At 39.4% G+C, this 18,679-nt stretch overlaps 1 protein-coding gene across 1 annotated transcript; it reads right to left on the bottom strand.

Annotated features, from left to right (window-relative positions):
• Window positions 1-6,339: 6,339 nt before the first annotated feature.
• Window positions 6,340-17,132, bottom strand: LOC133853639 (uncharacterized). The gene is made up of 2 exons (XM_062289632.1): window positions 16,990-17,132; window positions 6,340-7,467 (listed from the first exon to the last, which is right to left on the bottom strand). Exon 2 carries the CDS (start codon window positions 7,404-7,406, stop codon window positions 6,357-6,359), a length of 1,050 nt encoding a protein of 349 aa, XP_062145616.1. The 5' UTR covers window positions 7,407-7,467; window positions 16,990-17,132; the 3' UTR covers window positions 6,340-6,356.
• Between the last annotated feature and the right edge of the window lie 1,547 nt (window positions 17,133-18,679).

The following is an 18,679-nucleotide window of genomic DNA, read 5'->3' as shown; positions in this document are numbered from 1 at the left end:
GAGAAATTACCAAAAATTCCCTTGCCCATTTCTTGAATTTTCTTTTATTTTATTTGCTTTTCTTTTAATTAAAGCTAAGGGATAAGATATCCCCCTTAGCCAATCCTAGCATGCCATGTGGCATGGATAAGATTACACTTTTATTTTGAAGCTCCATCTTTTCCTAAATTATAATATTGCCCCACTTTACTTAATTATTTCTTTGTTAATGGTTATACACCCCTCTTTATTTGTGGTGCGCTTGGGATTGCGATTTCATAGACAATAAGTGCAATTTTAAACCAAATCGCAGAACATAAATCGTTTGGGAATTGCGTTTTTAAAAATTGCGATTTAAAAACGCAGAAAATCTGCTTTTTCAAATCACAGGTGAGATGGTATTTTTTTAAAAACGCAGAATTTTAAAGGCTAATTTGCGATTTTAAATGCTAAACTGCGATTTTGCCAAACGCTTAACTATGTTTTTAAAAGTCACTTTTTTCAAATAGCACATTTTAAAATCGTGATTTGAAATCGCACTTTTTGAAATCGCAAACCCAAACGGACCCTTACTTTAGCTACAACTTATCCTCGCAAGTAATTATTTTCCGCACTAGGACTTATTATTAGTACTTTATTTTTCTAATATCATTATTTTATCTTAAACTCATTTTATTTTGATAATATAAATAATATTGTTAGTTTTTGTGTTGGCTGCATTCTGTTAGACAAAATCACTTCTATGTAATGTTGCTGCTTTTACAGGGATGTTGCTTTATCCAGAGTCTACTCTTCAGTTATGTTCTTCAAGAAGATTCTGTGAAGTTTTCAAGGAAGTTTACTTCGGTTCCCTTTCAACCGTCCGGACGATGTTGTATTCCGTCCGGATGCTCATCAGTCAGTAACATCCGTCTGGATGACGTGTCATCCCGTCCGGACGCCCATCTGTCCACTGTTTCATCCGTCTAGACGACGTGCCATACCGTCCCGACGCTAGACAAATCAAGCATCATCCATCCGGACGACGTGTTATCTTTGTCCGGACCCTTCACTGTATCAAGAAGCTTCTGTGCCAGCTCGTATCCGTCCGGATGACGTGGATTCCCGTCTGGACACGCTCTTATATAAGGCAAGAGTCGCAATTCAAATATCAACGTTCGGACGTCAGTCAGTCTTGGTCCGGACGCGCGTTCAATAGTTAAGGAAATTGCCGATTTGACTTCAACCGTCTGGACGACTGCCTATCATGGTTCGGACACGCGCATAGCAGGTATGGAAAATGTGTGTTGAAGATCAGCCATCCGGATGCTCATCTCCCATGGTCCGGACGCGCAAAGCCTTATAAGGAAATTACTTGCAGCGGACGTGCGACCGTCCAGACGACTGTGCCTTACCGTCCGGATGCGGCTCTTAAACAAGAAAGATTTCTCAGCGAAATTTTTGAAAAAATCTGTCACACAATTGTCCGTCCGGACAACCCATGTCCACTGTCCGGATGGCACCCGCATATATCACTGCAGTCACTCATTCTGTTCCTCAACCTATAAATAGAGGCCCCTGGGCATTGAGAACTGCAAGAATTCGGTATTGAATTCCACAAATGCTCAGAGAAGTTATTTTGAGAGATTGTTGAGCTGATTAAGTTTCCTCTGAAGCCATTGCAAGTGTGCTGTTGTTGCGCTACAACTGAAGTCTATCTTAGGGGTTGGCCCTAAGGTAAAGGATTTCATTGAAGACCCCTTCAGGTAGGAGACCTGGTTGGGAAGCGTTCGTGTTGGGTTACACGTTAGAGAGCAAGGTACGACCACTGCATCGAATATATGTGAGTATTACTATCTTGTATCTAGCTTTGTCTTCTGAATAGTGGATATCCTGGGTTTAGTTGTCCTGGAGTGGTTTTTCTCTTAATTGAGTTTCCACTTCGTTAACAAAAATCTTTGTGTCATTTATTTTCCACATTGTTATTTTTGTTGACACGTTAAGCACACACTTGCCATTTATTTTAGAAGTCAACTTCCGTTTTTCAAATATCACTTGGAATCTAATTATTAATGTCATCTTATTTAATAAATATAATTTATTAAATGCCAAATTCCCTATTTATTTTTTGGTCTTTACAACCAACTTATTAACATAATTTAATAATTTAGATTTTTAATCACTTAAAAACCCCAAATTAATTTAACCCATCAAATTAGGGTTTCTAAACTTTAAACCATAATTTATAAAACACTACCCTAAACACAATATTATTAACCCAATAGCATTTACTAAGGTTAATTACATAAAAACTCAATTAAAATTAAATATCCAAAAGTTAGGGTTTAGGGAACTTACCAAAATTCACCCAAATAATATATGAAGTTTGGGGAACCACAAGCAAATTTCAAGTAGCACAATACCTAAAGAAAACACTAGATCAAACTCATATTTTGCTATATTTAACCAAAAATCCCAAAATATGAATTTAACTATTTACCTCAAAATGATCGGTAAAAACGTAGATCCGAGTGCTCGGATCACGTTTCCGAAGACAAATTGAAGATTGGACCATTGGATCTTCGTAGATCGGTGTTTTAAGGTGAAAAATCAAAGGGACATGAAAAACTCCCCCCCCCCCCCCCCCCCCCCCCCGACCTTTCCGAAATAAAATGGGAAGAGAGGGACTCTCGGGAGCCCTTAAAGCACTAGTAGCAGATGCCCTATAAGTGATTCCCTTCCCTAAAATATGGAAAATTTTAAAAAAATTACAAAAAATGGCACCACAGCAGTTGCCCTATAATTCATGGACCTCCTTGGGTAGCTACAGTGCTACCCAATGCATTATTTAATCTTAAAAAAAATGCTCTCTCTTGCTCATGAGTCACGTCTCCCGATGTTCTTCTTCTCCAACCTCCAACACTCTGTCTCCCTCCTCACCTCACGCTTCTTTCTCTCCCCCTCTCTCTCTGAATTTTTAGTGGACTAGCTTTGAAGAAAGGAAGGATATTCTCTTCTCAGATCGGATCGTTTTTCTCTGAAAAGTCAATTTCCCAAAGAAATAATGTCTTCATCATTCAGCGGTGATAAAACAGCCCCTTTATTCGGCTTCCTCGGAGCTGCCGCCGTTCTCGTCTTCTCCTGTAATCAAATTCGTACATAGATAAATACATAATTGAGTTGCGGTAATGGATCTAGGGGTTTTGATCTCGGGTTGCCTTTTTTTTTTTTGGGGTTCAGGTATGTGGGTTGCATACGAGACGGCGAAGAGCGAGGTGGGAGTGGCGTCGATGGGCGTGATGAGGCCGGAGCTGGTAATGAAGTCGATTGTGCTGGTTGTCATGGCAGGAGTGTTGGGTATATATGGTCTCATCATCGTTGTGATCATCAGCATCGGGAAGATGAAGAAGGGGGTGTTGAAGGGACAAAAACAGGGACGTTGAGAGAGAAATTGAGAGAATAAAAGATAAAAGATCCTTCTGGAATAAAGCAAAAATAAATAAATAAAAGGTAAAAATTAATATTTAAATCTATAGGAAAATATAAAGGAAGCTGTTGTGAGGTGTTTTTGTATAGGGAAAAAAAATGGTTTTATTTCCTAAATTTTTTCTAAATTAGGAAAAATAGTTGAGAATTTGCTGCTAGTGCTCTTATAAGGAAAGGGCGCTAGACGCCATTTCTTTCTTTTTATTTTTTATTTTTATTATTTTTTTTTTATTTGTGAAGGGCCGCTTGGCCCTTCATTTTACTAAACGTGGGGAGCAGGTGTGCGCCCCACACTTTTTTATTTTTTTTCTTTTTTCTTTTTTCTTTTTGACTTTTCTTTTTCTCTCTCTTTTTTTTCTTTTTTTTTTTTTTTAATTTTTAATTTGCTTTTCTTATTTCTTTTCTATTTTTCCTTTTCTAATTTTTTTTTATATATATTTTATTTTCTTTAGACTTTAAAAATATTCTCTTATATTTTTAATAACTCTAAATTAACTTCACTAATTATTTACTTTATACTTTAATTATTAAATGATGCTTCGGACATTACAATATATGTGTGTATCACGTGTTTAAATAAATGGGACAAGCTCTCCTACGATTGCCACATCATTCAGGACTTGTGTGAAAAAATACATTTTAAACCACGTCATTCACCACTTTGTTAACACAATGCTTCTAATGTTAACATGCAGCACCACGTAAAGGAACAAGCTGTGGAATAACCAATGGCTCCTCGCCCTAGCGCAATACCAGCTCACTCATATTGGACAATCTAAAATAAATAAATAAATATAAAAAAAAGCTTTTATGGTTAGTCTTGTAGCAAAATAAATCTCGAAAAGGCTTTACATCAGACTGAGTAATATTATAAGTCCTTCATGTATCACTTTTGTGTCCCTCTAAAAAAGAGGTGGATTTTAAAATCATTTTATCAAAATTCAATAGTGATCAATTACAAACTGAATAGTAATTTTAAAGGTTACATCATTTTTGGAGGAACACAAGAGTGATATACTAGAGGGACTTTGCATTACTCCATCCAGCTAGTCAAAATAGTTAATGTGACGACCCTTTTTTTTTTTTTTTTTTTTTTTTTTTTTTTTTAAATATAAAACATTTGCATAAACATTAATCTCTTAAAATATAAACGGATATTCACAGTGGCACGACGATATGTCGCAAAGCCAACATATGGTACATACCCCATAATATGTACCTGGTAAATCAGAGTATAGCATCTATCTACTATGCAGTGGAAAACATAAACCTAATAGCAGGATTCACATCTTAAACGTCTATCATAAATTGAAAAATTGAATTGACTTCTAAAAATAAAGTGTGTGCATAAGTGTCAACAAAAATTAAAGTACAGCGGAAAGTAAATGACACAGATTTTTGTTGACAAAGTGGAAACTCAGTTAAGAGAAAAAACACTCCAGGGCAGCCAAACCCAGGAATTCCACTATTCAGAAGACATAGCTAGATACAAGACAGTAACACTCATATGTACCGATGCAGTGGTTGTACCTTGATCTCTGACGTGTAACCCAACACGAACGCTTCCCAACTAGGTTCACCTACCTGAAGGGGTCTTCAATGGAACTCCTTACCTTAGAGCCGACCTCTAAGATGGACTTCGGTTTACAGCACAGCACACTTGAAAAAACAGCTTCAGAGGAAATATCACGTCTTTGAGCTCTAATGGAATTCACACCGAATTCTTGCAGCTCTAAGTGCCCAGAGGCCCCTATTTATAGGCTGGGGGTCAGAATGGGCGTCAGGCAAAATATGCCTGGGAGCCGTCCGGACAGTGAACCATGGCCGTCCGGACGGACAACTGTACGACATCGATTTTCTGAAATTCTCAGGAAGAAATCTTTCCTGTATAAGAACATCGTCCTGACGGGATGGCTCGATCGTCCGGACGGATGCACGTCCGCTGCAAGTAATTTCCATAACAGGCTTCGCGCGTCCGGACCATGGGACAGGAGCGTCCGGACAGCTAAACTTCAACATGTAATTTCCATATCTGATGCGCGTGCGTTCGGACCATGAGGGGGAGACGTCCGGACGGTTGAAGTCGAATTAGCAGTTACCATATACGATGCACCAGCATCCGGACCACAGCTGTCAGACGTCCGGACGGTCAATTTTGAACTGCGATTCTTGCCTTACGGAGACACGCGTCCGGACGGGAGACCACATCGTCCAGAGGGTTGATTGATCTTCCCTTTCTTGAAACTTGGAAAGAATCAGTGAACCATTCGAGAACTGATAGGCGTCCGGACGTGCTGCTGAAACGTCCGAACAGAGCAAGCTGGCACCGAAGCTTCTCGATACGATGTAGGTGTCCGGACGGAAGAATCACGTCGTTCGGACAGATGATGCTTGTCTGTCTGATGTCCGGACGGAATGACATGTCGTCCAGACGGATGGAACAGTAGACAGATGGGCGTCCGGACGGGAAGACACATCGTCCGGACGGCTAACAAGGAACTTGAAATTCTTCTGACTCGCAGGCAGAATCTTCTGACATCACTCTGAAAGTGGAATCCCTGTTTACCGCATCATTACACATAAGTGATTTTGTCCAAATACAGAATAAGGCCAAAATATTAACAAACTCCCCCTTTGGCCATTCTGGGATAAAAATCACTTGACCGGTTTGGAAATACATTTTCGGTCCAAAAATTAAAATTAGTCCCCCTTTTTGTCACAAAGGGACAAAGGGTAAACAGAGCAATAAAACAACCAACTGAAATAAAAATTACTCCCCCTAACGGTCTCAGAAGGACCAGGGAAACAAAGTAATATAAATCCAAGAGTTATCATAAACAACAAATTGTCTCAAAATAACAAAAAGACACTAAAAAGTAAACACAAAAAAAAAAAAAAAAAGCACGAGGGAATCAAACATCCACTGTCATAGGTGTAGCTCTGGGAGTCCGATGTGCAGCCTTTGGTGCAGCAGCCTCATCATCACTGCTATCTGGGTGATGGACTTGGAGGCACTCCTGAAGGTCCAGATGGGTCTGCTCCACCCTCTTGCCAATGGACCGCATTTCCAGCTGCATGGAGAAGATAGATTGCTGCATGGTGGTCATCCCTCCCTGAATAGCAGTTAAGGCCTCCATGACCTGAGAAAAATTTACCTCCGGCTCAGATGGCGGTACGGTATGAGAGGAAGAAGCCACGTCCGGAAAAGCAACATGCACCGCAGCAGGCATATCATCATCGGACTCATCTCTTCGTAGCTGCGCATTGGACTTCATCAACGTCTGTTTGCTGAAGGGCTGCTTGATCAACATCCGAGGCTCTCCATCAATATTGATTCCAGACTGGAGGATGATCTGAGTGAGGAGGCAGCCAAAAGGAAGATCGGCAGTGCCCTCATCACGAGCCTCGAGCATGACTCCCAGAATATGCTTGCAGAGACAGAAAGGCAAGCGAACGTGAACAGCATAGACAAACTGGGCCTTCTTCAATATCAGATCACTGCGCCTAGTAACTGGCCACAGATTGTGCTGAACAATTTTGGCCAACATACGATGGGCTGGACCTAGAGCACCAATCTTAATGGAAGTCTGACGCCCCTCACCCTGTGGAACCATATGGAAAAACTCTCGGAGCTCGTCCATAGAGGGAGGAAGCACCACCTCGTTGAACAGACTGGCAAGCAGATCGAGAACTGGTACCCTGATAAACTGACAGATGATCTGGGGATCAACAGTAATGATGTGTCCATCAACAGTGGACTGCAGTACCGTCCCACGTACATCATCTTCAGCCACCTCCAGGTTGGCATAGAATAGCCTGACTAGCCTGGTGAGGACAACGCAGGCCCAAGTGTAGAGGTAGGTCCACTGATAATGCTGGATAGTCTCATGGATACTACTCAGCAGAGGCACCATGATGTCAGCACGGACCACGTTCCGCTCAGTAATGACAGTTCGGTCCATGATCTTTGCCTGTAGTTCGTTCTGCTCCGCTTCTGTCCTCTGACAGACCCTGCGCTGAGAACTGATGGTAGACATGATTTTGCAAAAAGGAAACCAACAAGAATATTCCAAAACAAATAATCAAAAAAAATCCTTGTTGGGTTAGCAAAAATTTTGGCAGAATAACAGCAGTAAAAGGACTATTATAAAATTAGACAAAAATTATCATAGTCCTACAAATAATCCCTACATGATAGGTATATGCATTACAAACTCTCAAAAACACTTCTAACAAATATTGAAATTCTAACAGTTTAAGAACTAAAAAGAATAGGACAAGAAAAATACCTGAAGAGTGATTGAGAATGCAAAAAGACAAGAAGGGATGATATTACTCCAAAAACTCCAAAGAAAGTTACTCACAAAAGAGCCAAAAAGTAGATTTTGTGGGGTATGGAGAGAATGGCCAAACTGGGCTATTTATAGCCTTTGTGGGTCTCTCGTCCGGACGGTGTCTTAATGACGACCGGACGATATAAAGTAACCGTCCGCACGGTAATGCCAGCGCACGTACGTCCGGACTCAATACAATGATCGTCCGGACGACAGAGCTCCACTCTGTTCTGGACTCCAAAAATAAAACGTCCGAACGACTGAACCATATCCGTCCGGACGCCAAGAGCGATCGTCCGAACGGTCCACACCGAAACACCAGAAAAATTGAGAATAATTTACAGAGATCAAATTTTCTCAAGTCAGTGTCAGAATATGCATGCATAATCAACTGATAACACAATCAAAGAGCATCTAAAAAATAAACAAAGATATAAAAGGAAGTTGAGATTTCAATTAGCACAAATAATTTTTCCTGATCATATAAAAATCAAATAGGCAACTCAACTCAAGCAATGCGTGTGTGTGTGGAGACTCTTTTCTCACAAGGTAAGACTTTCCAAGACATGACAAAAATGCAACTAGATTTTCTAGACATGAGAGAAAATCAAAGACAGATTAGCCAAAAGTCAAACCTTATAGCTTGCTAGGGCCTAGACACCCTCATCTGATACACTCCCCCTAAGATACAACACATATAATTTTTACTTGCTCATAAAGGGCAAGGTAAGTTTAAGCACATAAGCAGTGATTAAACAAATTTAAAGCACATAACTTTTTATGAATTACTGCTCGAATCTTATGGTACTGCAAACTGTAGGGAGTGCCAGAGTTTATAGATGCTAGGTTCAACTAGCCTGTGGTCAATTTGGCCATCTTATCAAGGACCTCTTCTCTTATCCAAAATTTCCAAAAGCAAAGAGTCAGAAAAGGAAAGATGTACCTTTAGGGGAACCCGGGATAGTGCACTTTTTCATCGCATGAGGAAAGAAGCTATCCTACTTTTTGCATAAACAGGAAAAAAACACTTGGCTAGCATAGTCAAAACTCTCAATTATATCTAAGCGTATTTAATCAATGCATACCGAATTGAGATATCAGGCAAGAATGCATGCAACATCTAATAAGCCAAGAGAATAAAATCCTGCAAATTCTCCCCAAATTATTATTATTTTTTTAATTAAAGAAATAAACAAACATAACAAACAATATTGAAAAAGACATCATATGCTAAGGTACAATCAAACCTGTGTTCGCTCAATGATGCCATTACAGAAAAATAGTCCCTCGACCTGCTTTTTCTGTCTTCCTCAAAAATACCTGCAAAGTTTTCTCAAGAAAACACAAGGGGATAAACACAACTTGTTCCTAGATTGCATATAATATAACAAATAAAATGAGCAATCAAACCTGATGCCATAGGATTCGGAACAAAATCCTAGGCATGAACACCCGAGTCTGCTAGGTGCGCCTGTTCCCCCTATGGGGTAACTGTTCTTCTCGACCCAAGCCTGCCTTCCAGAGGGTGATTGCTGGAAGGACTTCATCATCCACTCCATCATGTTTTGCCATCATCCACTCCATCATGTTTTGCATCCAGATAGGAGGCTCAATGGAGTATTTCTCTTCTTTCATCTTCTGAGGCCTTCTAAACTAGGGTTTGCTCTTGTAAGTGCCACTGTGATTGGCTGGTACAAACCGCTGCTGGGACCGCTGATGCTGGGGAGCATGAGACCAAGGGGCTTGATACTGATACCTTGGTGCCTGAAGCTAGGGACTCCGATGCTGAGCCGCAGGTCTAGTGCCATAATGAGATTGTCTTGGCACTTTTTGCTTGGCTTTGGCCTTTTGTGCTTTCAAGAGAGAGCACTGAGGGCGAACATGCCCACTGAGACTGCAGTGATGGCATATTGCAGGTCTTCTGGTGGAATGAGGCTCCTGAGTGCCTGGAACATCACCATTGACCTTGTCCTTCCCTTTATCTTCAACAGTGGGAGGAAGCTCTGAGACTGTAGGCTTCACAAACACAGTCTTTGAGGAAGAGGGAGCATCAGAAAGAGAACCTACATACCCGAGACCAGTTTTGTCAGTTGGGCTCTTCTGGATGGATAGCATACAAGTCAGCTTCTCATCGGTAACTCTTTCTAGTTGTAGTTGTGTCTCTAGCAGCTTTTCCTCGAGCTCTTGTACTTTAAGCAGCAATGCACTCTTCTCAGTCTGCAAACTGTTCATATCATTCAAGTGCTGCTTCCGGCCTTCTCTCAGCTTCTCATACTCTATGTAGAGTGTCTTGTAGGCCTCCTTGAGCTCTTCCCCATTGTCACTATGCTCCGAATAATTTGAGTCTTCTTCTTCAACATGAGGGGCTACAAAAGCCAGAAATTTCTCAGACTCTGGAGCTTCTTCTTCAGACTCATCACTGAGAGTCACATTGTATGCCTTCCCCTTGCCCTTTTCGAGATTCCCACAATCAGCCCGGATATGCCCAAAGCCTGAGCATTCAAAACATCAGGGACCTCTGGGATCTTTCTTCTCTTCTTCCTCAGGTTCAGCTTCTCTGGGAGATTTCTTCATTCTTTCAGAAAACTTCTTTTTGAACCGATCATCTTTCATAAGTCTTCTGAAATTTTTGGCTTACATAGCCACTGCCTTATCTTCATCCTCAGAGTCATCTTCCGATGATGCTTTTACCTTCTTCTTGGAAGCCTTTAGAGCAATGGTCTTCAACTTCTTGACTGGGGGCAAGGACAGCTCATAAGTTTGAAGAGATCCTACCAGCTCTTCAATCTTCATTTCCTCAAGATCTTTGCTTTCTTCAATGGTGGTTACTTTAATTCTGAAACACTCAGGTAAAGATCTTAGAATTTTTTCGGATGAGTTTTACATCCGAGATAGGTTTCCCCAGACTCACCATGGAGTTTCTAAGGTCATTTATCTTGGAGTAGAACTCTCCAAAGGTCTCTTCTTCCAACATCTTAATTTCTTCAAATCTTGAAATCAACATCTGAAGTTTGGCAGATTTAACAAGGTTTGTCCCTTCATATGTTGTTTCCAAGATTTGCCATGCTTCTTTGGCTGATTCGCAGTTTGAAATTTTGGCGAATTCAGATGGAGAAAGTGCTTGGCATAGAGCATGGAGGGCTTTATCATTGGAAAGTCGGGCGTTTTTCAGAGGGACTGTCTCGGGAGTTGCATCCTCTGGTTTAGTCCAACCAGAGTCTACAATATTCCAACAGTCAATAGATTTTAAAAAGAATCGCATCCGAGCTTTCCAATAGCCATAGTTCGAACCATCAAAGGTAGGAACATAATTAAGAGTTTGAGACATATCAAAATATGGAAGTCAAATATATAAACACTCAAGAAATTAAACTTCTCAGAGTGTACCAAGCTCTGATACTAATTGAAAAATTGAATTGACTTCTAAAAATAAAGTGTGTGCATAAGTGTCAACAAAAATTAAAGCACAGCGGAAAGTAAATGACACACAGATTTTTGTTGACGAAGTGGAAACTCAGTTAAGAGAAAAACCACTCCAGGGCAGCCAAACCCAGGAATTCCACTATTCAGAAGACATAGCTAGATACAAGACAGTAACACTCACATGTACCGATATAGTGGTCATACCTTGATCTCTGACGTGTAACCCAACACGAACGCTTCCCAACCAGGTTCACCTACTTGAAGGGGTCTTCAATGGAACTCCTTACCTTAGAGCCGACCTCTAAGATGGACTTCGGTTTACAGCACAACACACTTGAAAAAATGGCTTCAGAGGAAATATCACGTCTCTGAGCTCTAATGGAATTCACACCGAATTCTTGCAGCTCTAAGTGCCCAGGGGCCCCTATTTATAGGCTGGGGGTTAGAATGGGCTTCAGGTAAAATATGCTTGGGAGCCGTCCGGACGATGAACCGTGGCCGTCTGGACGGACAACTGTGCAACATCGATTTTTTGAAATTCTCGCGGAGAAATCTTTCCTGTATAAGAACATCGTCTGGACGGGATGGCTCGATCGTCCAAACGGACGCACGTCCGCTACAAGTAATTTCCATAACTGGCTTCGCGCGTCCGGACCTTGGGGAGGAGCGTCTGGACGGCTAAACTTCAACACGCAATTTCCAGACGGTTGAAGACGAATCGACAGTTACCATATATGATGCACCAGCATCCGGACCACAGCGGTCAAACGTCCGGACGGTCAATTTTGAACTGCGATTCTTGCCTTACGGAGACACGCGTCCGGAAGGGATACCACATCATCGGGACGGTTGATTGATCTTCCCTTTCTTGAAACTTGAAAAGAATCAGTGAACTGTTCGAGAACTGATAGGCGTCCGGACGTGCTGCTGAAACGTCCGGACGGAGCAAGCTGGCACCGAAGCTTCTCGATACGATGTAGGTGTCTGGACGGAAGAATCACGTCGTCCGGATAGATGATGCTTGTCTGTCTGATGTCCAGACGGAATGACACGTCGTCCGGACAGATGGAACAGTAGACAGATGGGCGTCCGGACGGGAAGACACATCGTCCGGACGGCTGACAGGGAACTTGAAATTCTTCTGACTCGCAGGCAGAATCTTCTGACATCACTCTGAAAGTGGAATCCCTGTTTACGGCATCATTACACATAAGTGGTTTTGTCCAAACACAGAATAAGGCCAAAATACTAACATAAATTAATCACAACAAGAGCCATTTAACATCTATTTGTTTAAGTCTTTCCTCAATATAATTACACAACAGAAATGGTTTATACAATAAGGCGTCACAAACCATAAACAAAACCTATAAAATAGAGGACGCCTATGGTCCCGCAATTACGACCGTCATGGCGAGTTTCGGTCATAATACCTCAAGTGCACATCTACAACACCATCAACTACGATTGGAGTATCTGGAGCCAAAGGAATATCATCTATACAGTTGTGGGGGTTTGCCACATCCGTATAGGTGAAATTATGAGCCCACCGTCTTAGCATAAATAAATACACTAAGACCTTAGAGGTATACTATTCACTGAGTTTTAGCAAAGAACCAACTTTTCCTTTTGAGTCATGCGTACACTATAACAGCTACCAATTTTATAAACTTTTGTTTGAAATACCCTCATAGCTGATACAGCAAACACCGACTATTAGAAAGCATTTAAACATACTAGGCAGCTAAGATTATACGTAGGAAATTCGTTATAGAAAATAATGGCATTTAAATCATGCAACCATCCGATAGAAATATACATAAGTTCTTTCCCATTGAGACTCTTATACATATTAACACTTCTAGCAAAACTACAATATACGTATCATGAAAACAACACATAATTTAAACAATGCTATGCATGCTCATGATAGTCTTCTTATTCATTGTGAGGCTTACCCTCTCTTCCATTATTATGAGGCTTACCCTCTCTTCGTTATTATGAGGCTTACCCTCTCTTCTGTTAATGTGTTCATGCTTTATACTTTACAATTCAAACTCTATACTCCTATTCTTTGCAAATCATACTTTATTTTAAATACGATAAACCAATCAACATGAAATTTCATCATTCTTCTTTGCATAATTTAAATCCCAACTGCAGTACATATTCAGACACTTTAAATCAATTCAACACCTTTCATTCATGCATCATTTCATAACATCATTGATATTTCAACATAATTGAGACTACTTAAAACATCCAAAGCGTACATATTCAAAATACAGTTGGTTTAGATTTATAAAACAATATAGTGTTTGCATTTCTATAACATATTTAAAAGTAGTTTTCTCAGTGAGTAGAATACTCACTTGGCTGTTTTGGACTCACGACTCGAACTCTACATTGGAGAACCCATTGAAGTCTCCAATCCGGACACTATCCTGCAAACATTGGTATCGTTAGACTACGCTATTAAACTCTACACTCTATGACACATAGACTACCCGCGTTCTCACACGTCGCATTACCCTGTCTAAGTCTAGTTAAGTATCTTAAGCTATTACTAGGTTATCATTGGTTTTAGGTTCACATTTTATCTTGTTTATTAACAATAAGATGTATTTACTATTTTCATTAGTTTATATATTATTGTATTACATTACCATTATTAATCCCTTTTTGTAACGCATTGCTTATTTATTAAGTTAACAATGTATATTTGACTCATATATATATATATATATATATATATATATATATATATGCATACAACGCTTAACAAACTTAAACATAATCCGATGATACACTAAAATACTTAGTGTACATGGATAGGTGAATTAGTTACTAAATTATCTCTTATTGGATTCAAAGTACATTTATGCACTTCTACATTCTTATTAATTCATATTTATTGTCTAAGGGTTACATGGAAAATTATCATTTCACAGTATTCACATCTTAACCATTACTTTAATGCTTAACCTTTATTAGTCACTAACCACACAAGTAGTTTAGGTTTAAGACTTTAACCTTATTTAATATTATAATTTAATAACTCTTATTAGATTAGACTATAATTCCATTTGTCATATATCCGTTTACTAAAGCTTGAAACATATGCATAGACTTCTAAACTAGGTATTATACTTATTGTTCTTAGTTCTTATCTGTTAGAAATTCTACCTCGATATTAGTTATGTTAATATTCTAATTCCTAACTCGCTATTTATGTTCATTTGACTAACTCGATTATCTATTATTGTATTTATTTTACATCAAGTTATTTACTTATTCCCTTAATTTATTTATAATTAGATAAACATTCCAGTAATTAACTCATAGAGCCTATTGCTTAATACTTTAAAACATTAATCTTCCTCATGCATTCTCTAAAATCCAAACCAATCAACACAACAAATCACTCTAAATTAGCCCAAATGATCCATAACAAAGAATCCTAACAAATACTTGAAACGCTCATTTACATTTTAGAATCAACCCCTCTATAAGTCATACAAATAATCAACAACCCAATTCTTTAAAGAGTGTTAGTATTTTGTCCCTCATTCTGTGTTTGGACAAAATCACTTATATGTAAGGATGCTACAAACAGGGATTCCACTTTCAGAGTGATGTCAAGATTGGAAGATTCTCAAGTTCCCTGTCAGCCGTCCGGACAATGTGTCATCCCGTCTGGACGCTCATCTGTCTACTGCTCCATCCGTCTGGACGATGTGTCATCCCGTCCGGACGCCAGACAGTCCAGCATCATCCGTCCAGACGATGTGTCTTTTCCGTCCGAACACTTCACTGTATCGAGAAGTTTCTGTTCCTGCATGATCCGTCCGGACGTTTCTGCAGCACGTCCGGACGCCTATCAGTTCTCAAACGGTTCACTAATTCTTTCCAAATTCAAGAAAGGGAAGATCAATCAACCGTCCAGACGATGTGGTATCCCGTCCGTACGCCTGTATCCATAAGGCAAGAATCGCAGTTTGAATTTGACCGTCCGAACGCCTGACAGCTATGGTCCGGACGTTGGTGCATCGTATATGGTAACTGATGATTCAACTTCAACCGTCCGGACGTCTCCCCCTCATGGTCCGGACGCACACGCATTAGATATGTAAATTGGGTGCTGAAGTTTAGCCGTTCGGACGCTCCTGCCCCTTGGTCCGGACGCGCGAAGCCTGATATGGAAATAACTTGCGGCGGATGTGCGCCCGTCCGGACGATCAAGCCATCCCGTCCAGACGATGTTCTTATACAGGAAAGATTTCTCAATGAAATTTTCAGAAAAATCATATCGCACAGTTGTCTGTCCGAACGTCCATGGTCCACCGTCCAGACGGCTCACAAGCTTATTTTGCCTGACGCCCATTCTGACCCCGAGACTATAAATAGGGGTCCTTGGGCACTTAGAGCTGTAAGAATTCGGTGTGAATTCCACAACTGCTCAGAGACGTATATTTCCTCTGAAGCCCTCTTCAAGTGTGCTGTTGCCGTGCTTAAACCGAAGTCTATCTTAGAGGTCGACTCTAAGATAAAGGAGTTCCATTGAAGACCCCTTCAGGTAGGTGAACCTAGTTGGGAAGCGTTCGTGTTGGGTTACACGTCAGAGATCAAGGTACGACCACTGCATCGGTACATGTGAGTGTTACTATCTTGTATGTAGCTTTATCTTCTGAATAGTGGAATTCCTGGGTTTAGCTGCCCCGGAGTGGTTTTTCTCTTAACCGAGTTTCCACTTCGTCAACAAAAATCTTTGTGTCATTTACCTTCCGCTGTGCCTTAATTTTTGTTGACACTTATGCACACACTTTACTTTTAGATGTCATTTCAATTTTTCAAAGAGTATAATCTAAAACTTCATCTAATAATTAAAACATCCAAATAGGCCATAACGAAGAATCTAATCATTTATCACAACCAACTATTACAATCTTCCAATACCACAAAACCCCAATTCATCTTCAAATTCTTCTCTACCCAACCACTAACAATTTATCCTTAGGCTAATAGTTGACTTATATCAACACCCATAATCAAACTATACTCCAATCTAAAAATGAACACCTAATCCCGAGATATTAGTAATTCCAATATAAGATCAATCCTCCAACAAACAACATAAGGATTAATTATAATCATCAACAAACCACAATTTACTTTCAAAATTCCATACACATCATAGTCCAATTTCCACCAATGCCTAACACCAATTCTTAATCAACATACCCTTACAAGCATAACAAGGAATCCAACCATTAATCACAACCAAATTCAGCTTCTACTAAAACACACATACAACCGGCCAAACACCCAAAATGATTCCACAAGAGGAAAAAGATTACAATACCCATTCAAATTTTCTACTAAAAATCTAGGCAACCGAAACCCATCATTTAGTTCAAGCTTCAAACTCAATCAACAACGACCTAGAATCCATTCTAAAAATCAATCCAAAACCTCAATACCCATTCTGTCATCAATAGGAAAAATCAAAACACACAACCGGTTTCATGTCCAAATAAACCCATAATTTTTTACAGATTTGGTCATCACTAGGGAACAAGAAATCCACAACAAATCACAACACCCAACCGGTTGTTACAAAAACCCCAAAGAAGAAGACCCATTCGGCCAACCCCAAAATCCATCTCCATAAAACCCTAGATTTTCTTCTTAAACAAAACCCAAATCAAAGCCTTAACAATATAATACAATTTTCGTGCTATTTAGACAATGGGTTAGCGAAAATACAAGGAAAGGTTAGGGATTTTACCATTTTTATTCTCCTTCACATGGCTGGATCTCTCTCATTCATGGTCTCTCCGGTGCACTCCAATCTCGGTTTCTCTCCATTCAGTGGTTCTCAATGGGCTAGGTGTGATGAAGAGAAGGGAGGAAGAAAAGAGAAGAAGAGAGGGAGAGGCAGCGTGCGCGCGACAGAGAAGGAAGAAGGAAGAAAAGAAAAAGAAAAGGAAAAGAAAAGAAGAAAGGAGTGACGTGCGATCAAGAGAGAAAAAAGGGAAAAGAGAGAATGCAAATGGGAAGAGAGAGGGGGTGAGGGACATGTGTCTGTGTGTGAGTGGTTGGAAGGAGATAATGTTATCTCCTCCTAGCCAATCATGAGCTGACACGTGGCAAGAAAAACTCCTTTTTATTTTAAAACCCTAACTTCCATTAATTACATCAGGACCCCCATCATATAATATCTCTATCATTTATGAATTAATATCTAACCCTAACATTTAATATAACTATATTATGCCCATACAATTAATTATTTATTACCCAATGAATCATTAGTATTTTATTATTCAAATTATATTACTTTGTCTTAAACCCATTTTATTCCAATCATATAAGTTTATCTACTTAGGATTTATTATTAGTCCCATCAATTTAATAAATATAATTTATTAAAAGCTAAACTTCCTATTTATTTTCTTGGTCTTTACAGTTAAGGATTTACTGAGTTGTTAGAGTGCTCAGCAAAATTAAATGCATAATTTATATTAATAAAAAATACCTGCCAGTTATTGAACCCTGCTATTGAATCACTTGCCAATTATTGAAATGCTTGCTATTGAAATGGTCTAATATTACTCTTATAGGACTAGGACACTTCCAATTCAAGGAAATTTTGCAATGCGTGTTCAGGGAAAAGAATAACAGACGAAAAGGCACTTAAATCGGCATTTCATGTGGGAAACTCAAGGGTTAACGACTAATTTAATTAAATAGCTTAGACCTCTTAACCCTAACGAGATGTGAAATTAAAATTTTAGAATGACCCGACTAGGGGCGATTCCGCCATCTAATCTTAACCCACTCATTTTGCTTTGGATTCGTCTCAACTTTGCAAACGTCGTGAAAAATTGCCGGCCCACCCTAATAAATCTCAATCATGAACCTTTTTTTTTTTTGTATTTATTTATTTAAATGAAGGAAGTAGCTAAAAACCACTTTTCTCTATTCTGGTGAGCCATTTTTTTAAAGTTCCTCTAGCAGCCTCACCATTTTAACTATTCACTATCATTATTCCATTTAAATAATACTTTTTTTTCAGATTTCTTTATTATTTATGTGACGACCCGTTTATTTATTTTTTTTATACAAACATAAAATGAATCATCATAGTGGCACGACTACTTGTTGCTAAGCCAACATATGGCACATGCCCCATAACATACACATGATAAACATAGTTATATCTACAGCGGAATTCATCATGATACCATCTTAATCATAGTGGAAAAGCATAACGATAAATAAACCTATTGTCTAAACATAAGTGAGCCATAACACAAGTCTAACTGTTTAAGGCTTAATAACATATAACTATTACAAAAGAATGGCTTATACAAAAGAATACGTGACACATACGTCACAAGCCATAAACAAAAGTACTTAAAATAAGGATACCATAGTCCATCCCACTACGATTGTCGTTACGGGCTTCAATCGTA

The sequence above is a fragment of the Alnus glutinosa genome, chromosome 13, assembly GCF_958979055.1.
Source record: "Alnus glutinosa chromosome 13, dhAlnGlut1.1, whole genome shotgun sequence".
NCBI lineage: Eukaryota > Viridiplantae > Streptophyta > Magnoliopsida > Fagales > Betulaceae > Alnus > Alnus glutinosa.
The sequence above is the reverse complement of the archived record's forward strand: the minus strand, read 5'-3'. Positions and strand labels throughout refer to the sequence as shown.